General features: G+C 39.0%; 1 protein-coding gene across 1 annotated transcript; it reads left to right on the forward strand.

Annotated features, from left to right (window-relative positions):
* Nucleotides 1–1,286: 1,286 nt before the first annotated feature.
* On the forward strand, nucleotides 1,287–19,107 carry alg6 (ALG6 alpha-1,3-glucosyltransferase). Its single transcript, XM_084910548.1, has 14 exons — nucleotides 1,287–1,476; nucleotides 1,714–1,798; nucleotides 2,090–2,179; nucleotides 2,404–2,492; nucleotides 2,707–2,789; nucleotides 3,177–3,241; nucleotides 4,887–5,072; nucleotides 7,216–7,351; nucleotides 10,504–10,589; nucleotides 11,981–12,065; nucleotides 12,257–12,327; nucleotides 13,419–13,487; nucleotides 15,308–15,500; nucleotides 18,138–19,107. The coding sequence occupies exons 1-14, from the start codon at nucleotides 1,395–1,397 to the stop codon at nucleotides 18,333–18,335; spliced, it is 1,518 nt and encodes a 505-aa protein (XP_084766674.1). The 5' UTR covers nucleotides 1,287–1,394; the 3' UTR covers nucleotides 18,336–19,107.
* Nucleotides 19,108–19,981: the final 874 nt, after the last annotated feature.

The raw sequence follows: 19,981 nt of genomic DNA on the forward strand, positions 1-19,981 counted from the left end.
AACCCTAACACCTTGAGAACAAAGATGATGGTGTCAACAAAAGAAAAGGTCACAAAGAGAAAAACGCCCTCTGGCTTGGATTTAGCCTACAGTGTACAGGGAAGACAAGGAAAGGATGTGATACCCATATCTACATCTGTGTACAGAAGATTAACACAAACTAATACACTAGTTAGACTGCCGCCCCTCTGCTGCTGATTATATAGTGGATTTTTCTCTGTCACTTTGATATAAATTTTGTGAAATCAGCTGTTCCTGAGCTATTTGCAAAGACTTAGAATTAAGCATTTGTTATGACAGCAACAATTTCCAGTTTGGCATGGATGCTTGCTTCTTTAATGTCCAGACTTATTGATTCCATGTGCATCCATTTTATCTGCCAATTTGTTTGTTCTGCTTCCACGTACCTCCAAATTTGCAGAAAACAACTAAAATATATTATAAACTGTATAGTATTATAATGTTTTTACTTCCTTGGATATAATTTGAGATTTCAAAAATGTTTCATAGTCATATTTATATTGATAAGAAATTTTAAAATGTTTTTCATTATAAATGTAATCATGTTATGTGGATATTGTAGACTATTGGAATTGACAAATTCATATTCCTCATTATCATTGTTATTCCTGAAATGAAAAGAAACGGGAAAACACATAGAAAAGAGATGATTACCAGATCATTACCAGGCCTCTGGAGAACTTCAAGACATGTTTAGCAATTTGAATCAGCTGTATTGGATAATGGACACATCTAAAACCCGCAGGACACCAGCACTGGAAGCCTGGAGTTGCCTACCCCTGGTCTGGACTATGCAGTCAGCCCCCTCCCACCCCCCCAAACCCATGTTATTAAGCAATCTTAGGAATGTTAATTTATTACCAGGTGGCCTCTAACCTCGAAATTCAGCATCAGCTGCAAAAAAAATGCGAAAATACGGAAGAAATAAACCTTTAATAATGCATAATACCCATCATAAATCTTATTTCAACCAGAGATGCCTTCACGGTGCCTGGGAAATTTAGATTACATTATTCGACTTGTAATTTCTAACAAGTGAGCACAAACTGTGAGAGTAATATACCAAAAAACTTCGTGTCACATGTTAAAAAAGGTCTTGGATGATCTGCAACTGGATTATTAAAACGCGTTTGATTACTGCAACAACTGAACGAATGATCGACAAAAGTGAAGATGTCAATTATTTCCATAGTATTCATGAACGCATCATAACTGTCGGTCGCAACGTCAGAAATCCAGCGACCAATGAGTAGTTGAAACGAAGACTTGGTGAGTGACGTATACAGGAAGCGAAACAGATTTCAAAAGTGTTTCAATGTACCGATTTTTATTGTTTATTTCTTCCACAAATCCTCATTTTACCGAGTAAAGCTATGCAGACGTGGAGTCTCGTATCAATTTGCGTGTTGCTTGCCATTATTGCGAGATGGGGAGTTTCGCTAAATTCATATTCAGGTAGGAAAATTGTGGAGGTCGGCGTTTAAACACTACTTTTCCTTGGTACAGTGCTGTTTATTCTAGTCAAAACAATGCTTTCAAATTGTTTTAACCGTATCAGAGTGACTCTTTCGGTAGTTAGCGTCCACTCAGTGATTTAAAAACGTGTTAGCGCGGGTGTGTTGTGTGGTGGCCATTCGTTCATGATGCAAGCTTCATAGTATTCACACTGACGGCTCAATGATTTTCCACCAGGGGCGGGGAAACCTCCCATGTTCGGCGATTATGAAGCTCAGAGGCACTGGCAAGAAGTGACCTACAACCTCCCCATTCAGGAATGGTCAGTCTAGCACCTCCCGGTGTTTATTCACAGGACCTGTTTCTAGTAACTGGGTCTTATTACAGGTCATGGATTTGAGAAATGTACTGTGACACTCAAGACGCACATTACTGACATGTGCTGTTCCTGCTCTTGTGTCCAGCTTACTACAAGTTTGAGATGGATTGATGTGCGAAATATTAAATACGGATAACATCAACAACAGTTTTTCCTATATACAGTACACGCTACATTGCTTATGTAGTATGAAACAGTTTTGTTGATGAAACTATGTGACCTCTGTTCCCCCAGGTACTTCAATACTACAAACAATGACTTGAACTACTGGGGTCTTGACTATCCTCCCCTCACTGCTTACCACAGCTGGATCTGTGCTTATATGTAAGCCATTTGGATTATTTAAAAAGGATCTTTCACATAATATTTGAATGTTAATTTAGGAGAGAGACAGAACAAGAGTGAGCATACCATGGGAGAAATGTTAAGGTATAGTGATGTAATAACACAGCTGCCCACTTTTAGGAACTAATAAAGTTAAGTATTTGTACATTTTCTGTGAGGAAAAAGAAAAAAAAATCTAAATATATGCTTTGTTGTTTCTGCAGAGCCAAAACAATAAACCCTGAATGGGTGGAACTCCACAAGTCCAGAGGTTATGAAAGTACACAGCACAAGCTATTCATGAGAACTACAGGTACTGTAACTATGAGAGGCGGAAGAAAAAGAAAAGCATTCATAATCCATGTCTACTTCATATTTACAGCAATGTTTGTGGTTATACCTGCTTAGATATTATGCCCAAATCACTGTAATCATTCACATCATTGTATACTCATGGACCTTTTCTGTTACTTTGTATAACGTAAATTTGAGATCATGCGGTCTGTATTTTTTTCTTTTTGTTTCAGTGTTAGTTGCAGATTTGTTGATATACATCCCTGCAGTGGTTTTATACTGTTTATACCTGACTGATGGATCCTCTAAGAAAAAGGTCAGAGACGAGCTGAGCATGAAATGATTAGTTTTCAGTTAAAGACCCAGACCAGCCCATTTTCTCTCAGTCTGGGAACCCACCCTTATTAAAACAGATTACAGCACTAGACCTCCAAATTGGGAAATTATGGCGTCATTATTGTAAGTTAATCTGGTTATATGATGTTATTACATTTCCAAGAAGTTATTACAGTTCAGCTGGTCTTCATACATTTACAGTGCAGTCAATTTGAAGGGATCATTTCTAATGTTTTGACGGTGTCTTATATTATCAAACAGTGAAAGAGGAATAGTAGTTAAACAAGCTTCTCACAGGATTTGATTTTAAAAGGTTGTGTTTTTACTGCTGCGTTGAATTAAAATGTCTGCCCTTTTCCCTTTTTAGGTTTCCGTTATGTTCTGCTTTCTACTGTACCCAGGATTAATTCTCATTGACTACGGACATTTCCAGTATCCTTTATGCACACGTGCATTCCTATTATAAATTGTATTCTTGTATATTATATGTATCATTAAGGTTGTTCTGAATGTAATCAAATTGAATGTAATATGAAATAATGACCTACAAAGGTATCACACTTGAAAACTCCAATCATAATAAAGTGTAGTGAGTTATATTTAAATGCACTGCTCAAAACAATTAAAGGAACACTAAAACAGATCAAATCTCAAATGGGAAAAAATCATGCTGGATATCTATAACTGATATGGACTGGGTCATGTGTTAGGAGTGAAATTTGTGCTCCTTGCACAAAGGAGCAGACACTGGCCCTGCTGGTCGGTTAAGGACCTACGGTGCTGTCCAGCTCTCCTAGAGTAACTGCCTGTCTCCTGGAATCTCCTCCATGCTCTTGAGACTGTGCTGGGAGACAACAAACCTTATGGCATATTGATGTGCTGTCCTGCAGGACTTGGACTACTTGTGCAACCTCTGTAGGGTCCAGGTATCACCTCAGGCTGTGAGTAGTGATACTGTCCCTAGGCACATACAAAACTAGGGGGGAAAAATAATCTCAGTGACCTGTAAAACCTTTCCTGTTTTGGGGGTTGTCTCATTGTTGCCCCTCTAGTGCAGCGGTCCCCAACCTTTTTTGCGCCACGGACCGGTTTATGCCCGACATTATTTTCACGGACCGGCCTTTAAGGTGTCGCGGATAAATACAACAAAATAAAACTAGTACTGGTACCGAAAAAAAGAAGATTTATTCATAACACACGTGAAAAGACCCAGGAAAACCGAGTAAACGATAAAAACGATGACAAAATAACGCTGAAAACCGATAAAAACCCTGAAAACTATACATTTCACACCTGAGCCTCAACTCTTGCGGCCCGGTACCAAGCGACTCACGGACCGGTACCGGTCCGAGGCCCGGGGGTTGGGGACCGCTGCTCTAGTGCACCTGTTGTTAATTTCATTAACACTAAAGCAGCTGAATTAACAACCCCTCTTCTACTTAACTGACCAGATCAATATCCCAGAAGTTTAACTGATTTGATGCTGTACTCTGATTAAAAAGTGTTTCTTTCATTTTTTAGCACTGTATATATTTGCAGCATCTTTTGAGTTTAGTTCACTGAGAAACAGAGATGTAAGAATTTAAAATATTTTAACAACATAAAAATATACATCTATTTTACTGACTTACGTAACACAACTTAAAAAAAAAAAAAAAGACAAAAAAAACACAGCTTGTCCCATGGGGCAGATTTAGCACCACAGCATATCTATGGAAACGCTTAACAGCTGATCCTAGGATGGATGTGGAATTTCTGCATTCTTTACTATTCCGATTTCCTACATACAGTAGGTTCAACAGGATTAAAAACATTTGTTGTTCTGTCTTATAACAATAGATTTACAAAAACAGTTTGAAGAGATGAAGAGCGCACCAGCTAACCAGGCTGTTATTATTGTTATTCAGCCACCGCTAAATACAACAATGAAAAGCTGACGATGTGCACACTATGCAGCAGAACTGACCTTAGGATCAGCAGCTATTTTCTGGATCGCTTGTTATACATCTGCAACATTAAGTTGTTTAGCTCCAGAAAACTTGCCCTTCCAGACCAAAATTAACCTTAACAGTATCAGGTACAACGGAGTGAGCCTGGGTTTTGCCCTGTGGGGGATTCTGGCTTTGGGTCTGGGCTGGGATGTGTTGGGCTCCATGGCTTTCTCTCTGGCTCTCAACTACAAACAGATGGAGCTGTACCATGCTTTGCCTTTCTTCTGTTACCTTCTGGGAAAGTGCATCAAAACGGGCCTGATGGGCCGAGGGTGAGTCTTATTATTTCCTTCCATAATGAAGATGATTGTTTTTTGCATTGACGCATATTGCAGATGTTCATCTCCAACCTCACCCACAGTTTTAGCACTGATTAGATAATAGTATGATTCTTAGTATGATTCAAGGGTCCACTTGGGGTCCATTTTTCTTGGCCTTCAGACAATAATTCTGATTGCTACAGTGCCAGACAGGACAGGCAAAAAAAAAAAAAAAAAGATAATAGTATGATTCAAATACTGTAAGCTAAAATGATGAGAATGGTTACTTAACAAATCCCAGTGTTGTGCATTAAAGCAATTTCCAATATTTTTTAGGTGTTTTCTATGTGTAATACATTTCCTTATGTTGGTAAACAGCCTGTTATCAACAGGATTTTCTGAAAGGGTTACATATAAAATAAAGAAATGTCCTGTTTTGTACGGGTATACTTGACTTTTAATTTTTGTACCTGCATTATAATCAGTCCAGTCTTTTTGGGCCACTTAAAATGTCTCGGTAGAGCTGTGATGTTATTTTTGTTGCAGTATCTGCTGCCCTCTTGGCCAGATCTCTCTTAAAAAATATTTAAGGGTGAAACTGATTTTAGCTTCTATCTTGTAACGAGACTGTTCTTTCTGGCTCAAAATGGCTTGATATCATTAATAAGTGATATGTTTGACAGATCACAGCCCAACAAGTTATTTACAGCAGTTATGGGGAATTGTTTTATGTCAAATATCGTAAATTACTTTTTGGAAGACAATCAATGTTAAGCACAACACTGGTAAGCATTTTAGCATGCTGGTGGTAACATAAAGTTCACATAAAGTGCTACTATGTGGAAGAAAAGCAACAGCATTTAAAAACAAACAAACAAAAAAAACCAATATTGTTTACTGGGATTGTATTTACGGTGCTTAACAATCTTTTTAGATGTAAGGTTTATGTCATAGCTGCCCAAAATTAACAGTATTGGTAATTACCAAAACATTTTTTTTCTGTAGAACATGTGCAAGCCCTTTAAACGAAATTATATTTTAAATGCTATATTATGCTATAATTAGTGTTTTTATCCATGATTTTTTTTAATTTACTGTTTAACAAAAAAGCAGAAAAAGCACATTATTGTTTTTTTGATTAATATGCCAAATTACACTTACTCATTGACATTACTCACGAGAAAGATAAGTTTAAATTTTTGAATGTTACACTTGATTAATTTCTAAATTCTTAGAGAAGTTCAATGTGCCGGCTCAAATTTGGGTATAAAAACCTGTATGTAGTTTGTTGTTTTCCTAATAAGTAACAATATATTTCTTTTAGTTTTAAACAGGTGATTTAATAAATTTGTTGAGCACTGTACTTTTGTTCATTAAACTTAAAAAGCAATCAAATAAGGTAACACGGAAGACTCTTTGGCTTTCCATTTTACAGATGGATCACGTTTATATATATGTGTGCATACTTGCCTTTCCCCCACACGCTGCGATCAGTGATGCCCTTCACTAGAGCCAAACGCAAAATGTCTCAGGAGGACTTATAGTGATGACTGTGAAATCCTGAATTTTCAAGTCTACATTTGTTGCTTGTACTCTGTGATCACTGTGCACATATGTTTCAACAGAATGCCCACACTAGATATGTAATGTCAGTGTATAAGATAGCAGTGTCCTCAGGAGTGTCACAGAATGACTGAGGTAATCAGATTGGATGCTGTTACTAGTGTGTCCAGTGTCTGTTTATCTAGTAACAATGTACCAAGGGCATTTAGTAGCAAATGGAGAGCTGGATTAGAAGGCCCGGGGGGAAGATATGTCCAGATGACACTCTGGCCATGCCCAAACTCCTCAGCTATGCCTGTGTGTGCAACTTAACCAGCAGCTTCACAGTTACAGCTGACAAGATATCCTGACCTACACTGAACACTTTCAGCTGATGCATGGCTTTCACTGCATTCCTCAACACAAGGGTCAAAGCCCAAATTTAGGACTTGCACACAGTATGTGTGAACTGTTTTCACAGACAATTTTAAAGTAAATACTAAAGCATCTGGGGGAAAGTGATTATAGGAAGTGTATTAGTAATTGCTTGTTTTCATTAGTTCATTATTTATGACATATGTTTATTTACTCTCCTGGTTATCTTTTCATGTAGGCTTTTCTTGCTGGTGAGGGTTGGTGTAACAGTGTTGGCGACTTTTGCCCTCTGCTGGTTGCCCTTCCTGGCTGAACCCAGCCAGGCCATGCAGGTGGTCAGGAGGATTTTTCCCGTGGCTCGGGGTCTGTTTGAGGTAACGTGTAGTTCCTTAAATCAAAGATTTTCCAAAAAACCACATCTGACAAGCATAATATTAAAAAGAAAACATGTATGCTTTTGTCATAACAACATCTGCATTCTATTTACACTATACCTGCTTCTCTTAAGCAGTGTTATTAGAAATCATAGCATACATTTTCATTGCTATGCAGATGATACCTGACTTTATCTATCCAAGCCAGAACTCACACATTAATTCGTTAAACTGCAGGAACATCTTAAATCCATAAAGATTTCTGTTTATAAATTCAGATAAAACTGAGGTTATTTTACTAAAAATCTTAGAGACTTGGTTTCTAACTAGTGTGGACGGTATTACCTTGGTCTGAAATAACACTATGAGGAGCTGTTGGAGCTGTTTTTCACCAGGATATGTCCTTCAATGTGCATACTAAAAAATATTTAGGACTGCTTTCTTGCATTTTTGCAAAAATATCTCTAAAATTCGAAACATCCTGTCACAGAGTGATGCTGAAAACCTAGTTTATGCATTTATTATTGGTTGGTTCTAAAAAAAAAATCCCTTTAACATTTATCTAAAATAGTATTATTGTAGGGAGGTTACTGTTGTTGTGATTTTGCACTATATAAATAATATAGAGCTGAAACTAATACTAGCCGTGTTAATCTTGAATTGAGTTTTTTAACTGAAAATGGGAAGACAGCAATTATTTTAATCAAGTATAATACAATTCCAAGTACAACCAGTGACATGTAATAAAAAGGGATGTATTTTGACTTTAAAAATTTCCATTGTGGGTTAAGCCAGCGTGGATGCAGATATGTTTCTGTTTTATCAAAGCAAATTACTGTGATCAATATCAGCAACTTCACATCTTATGATCACTGGTAAACGACTTCTCTTTGTTTCCTATTAAAGGATTTACTGGTCAGATGTTTTGTTTATCCCTGCTTGAGTGCGAAGAAGTGACATTTTTTCTAAGAAACCTAATTTCATGGTGTTCTACTGTTTCGAGCATTAAGCTGTTGCCAATGTTAGAAACAACACACACGGCACTACTCCGCTATTGCACTGGTTCCATACTCACAGCATGGCGAAATACCCTTCCATCCACTAGCGCTTAGCCGCTTGGAAACAGATACCCTGCAGGATCAAAGAAAACAGTGGAATAAAACTGTGAAAGGTCAGGAGATCAGTTTCACTCTATCTCCGGGAGGTGTTGGGGTTTGGGGTGTACAGTAGGAGGATAGAGATAAATCTCACTAATTTATGACCAGGTTGTTTTCGCCACCTCGTAGCACAGCCATGTTCCAGCCATACGAACCAAGGAGTCTGGTGGACGCAACACTTGAAGGCATATCAGAGCACGTCGGACAGCTGCTTTCACCTACTGACTACATCTTCGGAAAACAGACACATAAGCGTATGTTTGACTGTTTTGCAAGAACAAATGTACATGTTTGATATACCGTGGTCACCCACTTATAGCCTGGTCACTGGAATATGATATTAATTAAAAAAGTAAAGTGATGATGGCGAACAGGAATACTTGAAACACCTCCGCAGTCACAGTGATGAAAGCGGCTGAGTTGAAGTAACTGCGTGCGTGTGACTGACAGCTCGGAGGCCAAGCTTTGCGGCTCTCGTTTCTGAAACCCTGTAACCCCCTCTTGTCCCGGTTCCCGAGGTGGAACCCACCATAAGGTGTCACGGATGTGAGAAGTAATTGAAAATTCTGCCGGGGGAGCGGCTGGCATCGAGCACCGCGGCAGTATTTGTTCAACGAAATGGTTCAAACATAATACACAGGGTGTGAGAGACACTATGCTCGCCTGTGACGACAGCACGAAGGGGGCTGCTGGGGGCAAGTTGTCCTGAACTAATTGGGAAATTGTGCACGTAAGCAGACGCCTCGGACAAGGGGACGGGGCGAGAAGGGGCGGTGGGGAAGAAGAGGGCTGGTGACTGGTGGTCCCGGTGGCTTCTGTGAGGGAGCAGTTGTAAGTTTACCCACTGAGCTGCATTCTGGCGTCTCACATTGCTGCCTGCACACAAAAATGGCACCAAATGCTTCTCCCTGTGAAATTCCATGCTAGTTTATAGGTGAAGGGGGCTGCACCGCTCTCGCTCAGCCCACCCTGACATTCATGTGTTGCCTGCTGCACTGCTGTAACAGTTATTTGGAGCAATGAGCCAGAAAGGAAGGACAGAGGGATTGGGCTGAGAAAACACAGCACTGGACGGCCCTGTGCTGCTGACTACGTTGCCATTAAGATCGGCACAGCTGTGCAGCCAGCAGCTGTAGAACAGAAGAGAGGGAAGAGGCCAGAAATAGATTTTCTAGATAGAATCACACAGTGAAAACATCCACAGCCTCTGTGATGTGTGATATCATGGCGCACACTGGTGGCTTTGGCCTCGATATCCCTGCACAACTGCTTAAGCACTTAAATCAGCTGAAGCACACACAATGAGCTCCTCATCTGATATCAGCTTTAAACCACAAGTACTTTTCAGCTGGTATTAAAGAGGAAGCTTCACACATACCGTGTACTGTATCGTATATATAATTTCAGTCATCTTAGAAATGAGGCACATTATTAACAATACAAAAGTGACACTAATATGAGAAATTGTACGACTTTTGATTGATAATGATAATAGTAAATAATATAAATGTTTATATGCTTATTTTTTCCATAACTTCCTCTGGATTCAGCCTTCCAACAATGAGAATTTGCTACTTCTTTTTTGTTTCATATATATATATATATATTACATTTGATAGCCGTATTTTGGATTATAGTTTAAAAACATCCATTCATGCTCGAAATTATGTCTTCACTTTACCAATGCCTGACATTTATCAGCAAAGCAACAAATCAAAAAGATAACAGCTATTGTCAGAAAATAGAATTCAAAGAAAGTTATTGGCTTAATATATCGACTTCATCAAACTTGATCCCAAAACCCCAAGGTTACAAATAAGCCCCATGCTTTTCCTGACAGGAGAGAAAATGTATGATGGAGGGTTATGAATAAATGTCATCCCACAGAGGAATTTTGTTACAGTTTCTGAGAAGGATTAATTTCTTAGAACAATTAATTCTTTGTGTTTCCTGCCATTTTTTATTTGACCAAGGTGTGTGTGTGTGTGTGTACAGGACAAAGTGGCCAACACATGGTGCAGCCTGAACACCCTGATAAAGATCAGATCCATTTTGTCAGGTGACTCTCAGCTCTACCTCAGGTGATCCCTCTATCTGTTTAACAAGTTTCACTTTATGTTTTCTTTTCTCTGTTGTACTGTGCTATACACCCCCCCCCCCCCCCCCACACACACACACACACACAGTTCCTCTCTCTCTCTCTCCCTTTGTTTTATTTTTTTCCTCACTCCTTTCATTTCCTGAAAAAAACAAGCTTAAAGACAGTGATCCAGTGGTTGGAAATAAGGTCATCACTTACATCTCATGAGGAACTTTTGAACATAAAGTCATTGATCTCTTTGAAAATGTGGTGACAACATTTTAAAACACCCGAGAAATATTGAAAAGAAAAATGTCCGACTCAATCGATGTGACGGCGAGGTTTTATTTTTTGTTTGTTTTAGCATAATTATGGATCTTGTGTGCAAATGTAATTCTAATGTAGGTATGAAAGAGAAGCTGATTCTCCGCATACATTAGAAGTTATCTTGACCAAAAGTTGGGGTCCTGTGCAGCCACGCTTAGAAAAACCTTTTGCAACAGTTGCGTCGTGGTGGAGCCTGCTTAAATAACCCAGCACGCTAAATTTAGGAGTCCTGCGTTCGCAGCATGGACACGTTTCTGCCAGACTGCTAAGTCTGGGGATCAAGTTAGACTTCTTTTACTGTCGTGCATTTGAAACAAATGAAAAACAGTGCTGTCTTTATGGCGCACAGGGTGGATTGCTAAATGCTCTGCTGTGGGTGTACAGCGTACATAAAATGAATCAGCTGTGTAAAGTCCTACAGCTCCATCCAGACAGCAAATGCCCTACACATAACACACGAGTAGCACACTTGCTTTCATACACAATAAATATCCACTTACAGGTCTGCCATTACTCTTGTGTATATTGTACATGTACACTTCTTTCTGTCTTCTATGATTTGTAGTTTAGTTAGTTGACACCTCAAACTAACTCGCAGCCTGACCTTTCAGCACATTTATACACACTGACTCCAACACGTTTTTTTCTCACGCTTCTACCCCCAGAAGGTGACAATTGAGGGTTACTGCCTGGTAACCCTCAGCAGGGGCCATTATTTTGGTCCATTACGGCACTGCACACAACTTGGTTACAGATCAGAGGGCTGTCTAAAAAGAACTGTGGCATGAACTGAGAGTTAAATGCTGATATTCATACAGTGCCAATTAATGAAAACAAATCGTGCTGTTTTTATGTATTTTGTTGCCTTGGTAAAATAATGTATTAGGAAAGTTTTCATGAAAAACTTTTCCATGCATCCACGTCCACTCAGTTCATAAGACTTGCATACAAACCTTGAAATGTCATGCAAATGCAATTGAGAATAACATTGCCTACATAGCACAGGTGATACTGTTTTGTTTTTTCCTTCAGTAACTTCATCTTCCATCTTCATTTGTTTTTCAGTCTTGCCTGCACTCTCCTGGCGGTTCTACCTTCCTGTATCAGGCTATTAACAAAACCAACCTTCTGGCACTTTAAACTGGCTTTGGTGAGTGTTTTTGGCATTCAGCATTTTTAAGCCAGTGAGATTTATCATACACAAGTATCATATTTAATTTAACAAACCCAGTTTCTTTTTTGAGAAGACGATCTCGAATATGTTCCTCTTCCTTCCCTTTGTAATAAAAAGTGTAATATTAAATATAGCAGTTTTACTGATAGCCCCAATGTCACTTTAAGGTCAATTCATCCCTGGCGTTCTTCCTCTTCTCCTTTCAAGTCCATGAGAAGTCCATCCTTTTGGCTGCCTTGTAAGTACAAAGAAGATAATTGTAACTTCTTGAGGTTTGTCTCATTGGGTGACAAATGTAAATGGTACTTTCTCTGTCTTGTAGCGATATCTGAAATATTCATGAGTATAGATTTAATTTCTACTCACAAAGGAGCCATTCGCCTTGTCAAATCTCAGATTATGTCGTACAGAATTCTAATGGTTTCAAATCATGTTCGCTTTGTAAAAATGACGTCATCCTCCTGCTGTACCCCCAGATTTCTTTTTAAGTACCGAGAAGTTATTCACCTCTGTCATCACAGATAGGAACCCTGCTTCCACTGCCATGATTTGTGCTGTGTCAGAGCTGGGTCATATTTAACAGGGTGAAAGCAGCACTAAAAGAAGTGAGATGTGTGTGTGTGTGTGTGTGTGTGTGTGTGCTTCATTATCATTTACCTCCATATGTAGAAAGCTGTAGGTGGGGTGAAAAGCCTGGGATAGATTTGACAGCGAGGGATTTGGTTCCTAGATCTGGGCTCATCTATTAATCTAGATTAGGGTAGATTGTTGCTTTATTAACTATTGAGTTATATCTCCCACCTGTCCTCCTGAATCAATCAGTAATACATGTCCAGGGATTAGGAAAGAATGGTAGGCGGCAGCTCGGGGTGTTGTTTGCGCAGGATCAATTATTGGGCTGTAACAGGATCACCGAAGAGCACTGACTGTAATTATGGGATCGGGGACTGATGGAAAGTGCCCCCCTTTGAGCAGAGTGTACAACTTGCACTGAAGCGAGCTAGCAAGTTCAATTAGCAACAGGCTTAAACGCATATGAACACAGATGCACGCGCATGTGACGCATGCGGTCATAAATGTATCATTGCAACTTCTTGGCAAAACATTGGCAGTTCTTCAAATGAAAATAGATAACTTAGCTAAAGTGTAAAAGATGTATTCTCGAATGAAATAATGTGGTACAGCAAAGACTGACTGACTTGTAAATACTTGTAAGTGGATGTTTGATCAGCTCAGTAGCTTTAATATTCTTTTCACTCTAGTCTTGTCTAATCGCAAAAGTCACGGCAGTCTATTTAATATTGAGTACATCTGAATTTCTTTTTCTAGGCCTGCCTGTCTCCTGCTGAATGACCTCCCCTTGATGGCCCTTTGGTTCCTACAGGCCTCAACATTCAGGTAAGAAGGAAAGTCTTTTGAAATCACTGACAACACACAAAGGTTGGAAGATTAACAAATAAAAACAGGCTATCTGTTGTTAGATTTGTTTCTAAATCTTATTTACTGCAACTTGGATAATAGAATAATAGAGTTATGCAATTATGTTATAATTGCTTTAAAATGTCCCGTTTGATTTGCTTGCGTATAAATCTGGTGTCCCGCTGTTGGGTGCTGTGTCTCGTCATTTCTTTTACTTTGTTTTCTATCTCTTATTTAATGACAAACATAAAAAAAATCAACCTGAAAAGTTAAATGGTGTGCTGTGTGGGTTGGAGCTAAGCACCATGAATGGAAAACACAAGTAGTGCTGCAAATGCTCCATCTAACTTTCACCAGCTGTTGTTAAATTCTTCCGGCAGCACTAATTGTTGTGCGTGTGGTTTAGTATAAGGATATCTGGGGATTACACTGCATAGTCTGCATGTCTGCTGTCTAAGTGTGTGTTGTGTAGGGACAGGAGGTCATTCTGTAGCTGCTCCCCTGTACAGTCTGCCTTGGACTTTCACATTATCTGCATCCTCTCCAGACTAATTTAAAAAAGAAAAAAAATACATCTTTTGTTAGCAGAATTGGCTGAATGGATGGTCAAGCATGACCACTTTACGGCCACTGAATGCAGCCAGTCAGTGTAAATGGAGGAAGTGTTAAACATTTATCTACTGAATAGAAGTTTTTTTGTTTGAGTCCAAATCTGAATAAGTAGTTTTTTGTCTGGGGAAAGGTTTTTTATAAGCTGGGGCGTTGTGTGATTCACTGTGAGTCAACTGTTGTTCTTGCCCATGCTCCTCTACTAAACTAAGATAAGCTCCTCGTGAATTACAGAGCCATCTCTCCCTGGGAGATACATGCACATACAGGCCTGCAGGATAAAAACTGTTTGGCTTACTGCTGCACTTAACAAACTTTGCACTCAACTTAATGATGTTGATGGGTATGAAACTCTATCGTGCTCTCCATCAGCTGTAGGATCAAACTTGATTTATTTCCAACAATCATTTAAAAATCTGATGTTGTCCCTTTTCATTTCAGTTCAGTTTAATTTAATTTAATTTAAATGCATTTTATTTCTATAGCACCAACTTTACGAGAACAGTTGCTTTGTATTGTAAGGTCACCATAATACAGAGAAAACCCCAAGACTCAGATGAACGCTACGAGCAAGCGCTTGGTGACTGTGGGAAGGAAAAGCTCCCTTTTAACAGGAAGAAACCTCCAGCAGAACCAGGCTCAGGGAGGGCCAAGCATCTGCCACGACTGGTTCGGGGTGAGAGGAGGAAGACGGGACAAAAGACACACTGTACCAATGTGTATAAATGTCCAGCTGTACCTTGCATGTAAAGGCGATAGCTTTAATATCTTCATGATACAAGAATCATATGTGATTCTTGCTTTTGGGGCTATATTACATTGATCTAAGCAAAGACATCAGTGTGAGTTCATGCCCATCCTCAGAACTTTTCTGTCTTTATACAGGTGCAAATATTTTTGTTTGTAGAGATACAAAGATGCCAAGAATGAAAAAGAATGTGAGACTGGGGGGTGCTTTTGGTGCTCTTCACTTTGTATTCGTGTATTGGAGCAGGACCATCGAGAGACATGATGCTCATTTTGGTCTGAACTACACACCTGTGAATTTTCATAACTATATTTTGCTATTGCTATGTGTGCAGTAGTTCCTGCTGCAGTAGTTGAAACTGATTCTGCTATGACAACACACAGACAGGCTTAAAATGTAATAAAATCTGCTATGCTTGTCCTTTTCCTGTCTCTGTGTGCAGCATGCTTCCTTTGTTCCTGAAGGACGGCCTGCTGGTGCCCTACATTGTGACCTCTTTGGGCTTCCTCTTCTTCAGCATTTATTTACTGTCTGCACTGGATCACTGTTCAGAGGATAAACTGAGACTGGGAGCTTACAACAAGCTGTTTTATTGGGTACCGAAGATGGACCTGGCCTTTATAGTGAGATGGAAGGTCAGTATTGAAGTGCTGTTATAATAATTTACATTATAGTTCCAAATATTCACTGATTTGTTTGTTTGCACATCAAAAGAAACCATGCATATATGAAATCTTGTAACTGTTTCACATTTACTCAAGAACTGTACTTGAGTACACTTAGGGGTTCTTCCAGTGTAAGGCCTTATTTAGATGGCCCCTGTAGGGAATCTTTGTAAAGCCTGCGAAGCAGTCTACAATGTAACTGACATCGTTGCCAGCATTTATGTTTGTGCAATGTGACGTGTTAATTAGCATGTGAGCGTGTCCAGTCCATTTGTTTCTACCAGCCAATAGAAAGAAATGAACTGCTGGAGCTTTTTCCCCTCCTGGGTCTCGACTTTTTGTTATGGCCATTTTTTTTGATAGGTAGACATATTTTTCTTTCAGGTTTTTCCATTTCTTTCTACATTCCCTCACATCTATGGCGACAGTCCTTATTCCTTATATTGAGACAATGATTGTTATGCTTTCGCTAATTTTTTTTAAAAACTGCGTATGCGAAAAACAGGTCAATCAAAATAGTTGCCTGTTCCATCGACGTGACGTGTAGTTACATTTCCATATCAGGTGCATGTCAGGTTACACTGAGGGTTTCAGAGCGGTTTGCAGTAATGTAGCTACAGTGCAGGTTTCTCACTGAAGCATAAATCCCAATAAGATTCTTCAACCTTCTAGTTCACTACATATTTCACACTCACACATTTCAGTTATAGTTACAAATTGCTTGAATGCACTTATTTCATTAAAATATGATTCACTGTTACCAGTTGCACTAAATAGTAGTGTGAAGAATTAAAATCCAGACATTAAATCAAAGTTAGTAAATGACAGTTTGTTAAGTCAAACAGCATTGATTTTGGCTGTGTGTGGTGCTGTCCCACAGATGGGGTTAACGTTTATAATTATGGCTGCTGTTTTAGTTTGTTGTTAATAAAGGTTATTAAAGGTCATTCAGATTAAATTAGACTTTGACCCAAATACAGACTTCGCACAAGTAGAAAAAGCAGGTAAAACTCCAGCACGACCCTAATATGAACTATTTTTCATTAGCTGGATTTAACGCTTTATCTTTTAAGTGTGGTCTCGTTCATGTTGTGTGCTTGCTTATAATAAGGGCTCGGCTTTGCAGTTGGCAAACAAAGACAAAGACATGTTTTCTCTGTTACATAGTGGGTGGAGGATGTACAGATGATACATTTGTAGTAAGAAGAGTGCTGATATCAGGGTCCCAGTGGCACTAGACCTAAATTGCAACTGTGTGAGAAGACATGCCCGACTGTATAAATAAATATCATGTGCTGGTGTAAGCTGTGTAAGCTGTCCAGGGATGAACGCTGCTGCCAACCAAAGAATTATTTATCGCTTATTTAAGTTTCCATAGCGTCTGAAGTGGCTTCTCTGCCGACCCCTTAGCGACAGGGGCACTGGTGGGGTGTCAGAGATTAGGAGAAGGTGTCTTTTTATAGCACGTGTCATTAACACAGGTTTGCCTAGATATATTTATTTACACAAGCAGCATAAATAGCGAGCCCCAATGATGGGGATAAGGTTTCATGGGTTTTGGGCGGCTGGGCGGTTGGCAGGCCCGAGGTGCTTCCTGCACCTCACAGACTGATCTTTGGGTCATAAACCGCAAGCAGATAGATGAATGATGTGACGCTCACTATCACATCTGTTTGCAAATCTGTAACGAGATAAAAAGCAGTGACCGTACCTTGAAGAAAAAAAATCGAATTTGCTGTAATATGATATTGCAGGCCTCGTTTCTTTATAGCACCTCTCAAGTGACTAATTTGATGTCTGTCACTTAGTTATAAATATTCAATGTCATATGAGCTCTATTTTAAATTAAATTACTAGTTTGATGTTATGTGCATAGTTAGTGTTAAGGGTCAACAGTTTGTTTATAGCCCGGGGTAATCAGTTTTTACAAGTTTCTAAATGAAAAAATTAATTTAACAACTATTAAATTTATTTTAAGAGTTCTTGGCATAAAAGATTTTGACTAAAGGCTGTTATTTTGATGAATACAGTTGTAAAAGATATTTGTGTCACAGCGATATATTTTTAAGCCAAGCTCCACAAATGTTTTCCAAACATTTTGATCAGTTCTTAAATTTTTGCTTATCTGCCACGGAGATCCCATCTTTGACCAAAGGCACAAAGTTACGCTTGTTTCCTCACATAAGTGTGTTTTGTCCTGTTTCCCTTCCCCGGCCCCCCAACTGGTCCCAACACATGGCTGCCCCTGCTTGGTTCTGCTGGAGGTTTCTTCCTGTTAAAAGGGAGTTTTTCCTTCCCACTGTCTCCAAATGCTTGCTCACAGAGACTCATCTTTTACTCTAATATTGTAGGGTCTTACAATATAAAGGACCTTGAAAGAGGTTTTCAGTGTAAATGAAGGCACTGGCTAAGTAACTAACTTAGTAGGTGAACTTGTTTTGTTAGACTAGCATGAGATGCTTCCTTTTATGTTGTAAAGCAGTACGTAATCCACAGTTTTTTCTGAGCCTCTGTGCTGTTTATTATGATATCAGCATTTTGCATGGTCTTGTAACTCCCAGTCTCATTTCAATGAGCCAACAATCACACTGCCTTTATCTCTTACAGTTCTACATCAGCATTGCAGCCATGGTTGGCCTGAGCATTGCGGCCGCAGTTCTGATCGCTCCGCCCCATCTGCCCGACTTGTTCCCAGTCTTAGTATCTACTACAGCTTTCCTGCATTTTTTGGGAACTTTTATACATTTCAACGTGGTTCAGTTCAGTGAGCCTCCCAGCAGAAAGAGCCAGAAGAAGAGCAACTAAGTCACACCACAGGTGAAGGTGTTGATCTGATTTTACACCAGTGAAGTCAACCTTACCCACTGAGGTATATCTGCTTTTAAAGTGCATGAGGCCTTTTACCCATGCCTTTGTGTACAAAATACAAAATAACACAAGTGCTTATTAAAGAGTTGGATAAATGGCATTTCAGAAGAATTGAGACATGAAATGAAAGGAAATTGTGGTATTTTTCAATGTGGACCAATGAATTTAGTGCAATTCAAAGACAAATCTTCCTTGTTGTCAAGGTCACGAAATGTAATTTGGCTAAAAATGATGTAGGTTCATGTGAAACTAACCTACCTTGTTGAATTATTTGCTCAGACTACTCATAAATTACAAAAAAATACACAATTCTTGGCTAACCTGGCATTGTATGGCCTAACTGACTTATAGGCCTGTATGCCTTGGCCACAGGAGGTAGGCACAATAAACACATGTTGTAATGTTTCCTTTTCATGGGGACCAGAAGTGTTGGTCTAATTTTATGGCAACTATTGACACCAAAGTTTGTGGTCATGTGTAATCATATTATGAACAGTTTCTGTTATTTTATCCACATTATGTCCTTGAGGTGGTGGTAAAGATGCACCTGATGTGCTGCACTCAGGCCTGCCAATGCTGATATCCACCCATTCATGTGAACTTTTTATTGAAGTTCATCGAACTGTTTTTTCACTGTACATTTTTGCCTAACATTAAAGCTGTTTTGTACAAATGTAGTTTTTGCGAAAATAAATCAAATTTACCAGCATCCTAAAAATGAACATCCGCTTTATTGCCACATTGTTCAATGACTTGATTCAAAGCAGCTTCGTATAAACTGTCTACATTAAGCATGTTGCGTGCTAAATCACCCCTAAAGGTCTGGCAGAGAGAGAACCAATTATTGGACAGAAATTATATCTTTCTGAGCCTTTACTCAACATCATTAAATATTCATTACGAGCCCTTGATACTACAAGTGTCCTGCACAAAAGACCCGTACATTTAAAACAAAACCAGTGACGGGAGAGGCCTTAAAATAAGGATGATGGAAGGTGACATATCTGAACATAATGCTATAAAGTTGAAATACCACAGAAAAAGGTACAAGCAATTTCTACATCCAATCTCTCTGCCAGTTAATGACGGGCATAAAAAAATCCATTACAACTATAAATGTTATCAGGTCAGCCAGGGTTGCCTGTGCATCTGAGGCTCCGGGCTGGCGGCCAATAAAGGGCTGCAGGGACAAATAGGAGCCCAAGATCTGAGTTAATAGTTACTACAATGGGGCGTGAACACAAGGGGCCAATTAGTGGTGGTGTGAAAGGTGTTGGCTTGCTCTTTTTTATAACATTTGCTTATTTTTTTTAATTATTTAAAAAAAAAAATCATTCTTCTTTCCCCCAAAGCCCAAAAAATAAGAAACAAAGAAACAAATATTCAAACAATCACAATAACAGCAAGACAAAGAAAACCAAATAAAAGCTTGGCACAAAAAAATTATTCTGGTATTGATGGAGTCTGGCATAGTAGATATGAAGAATATTGGATAAGTAAGTTAATATTATTGTAACAGATCAACAGAATTGTAAGTAAGATAAAACTGTAAAATACATTTCAAGAAAACGGCTCATTCAGAA

The sequence above is a fragment of the Perissodus microlepis genome, chromosome 17 (genome assembly GCF_051167445.1).
Source record: "Perissodus microlepis isolate ML-2025 ecotype Zambia chromosome 17, ASM5116744v1, whole genome shotgun sequence".
NCBI lineage: Eukaryota > Metazoa > Chordata > Actinopteri > Cichliformes > Cichlidae > Perissodus > Perissodus microlepis.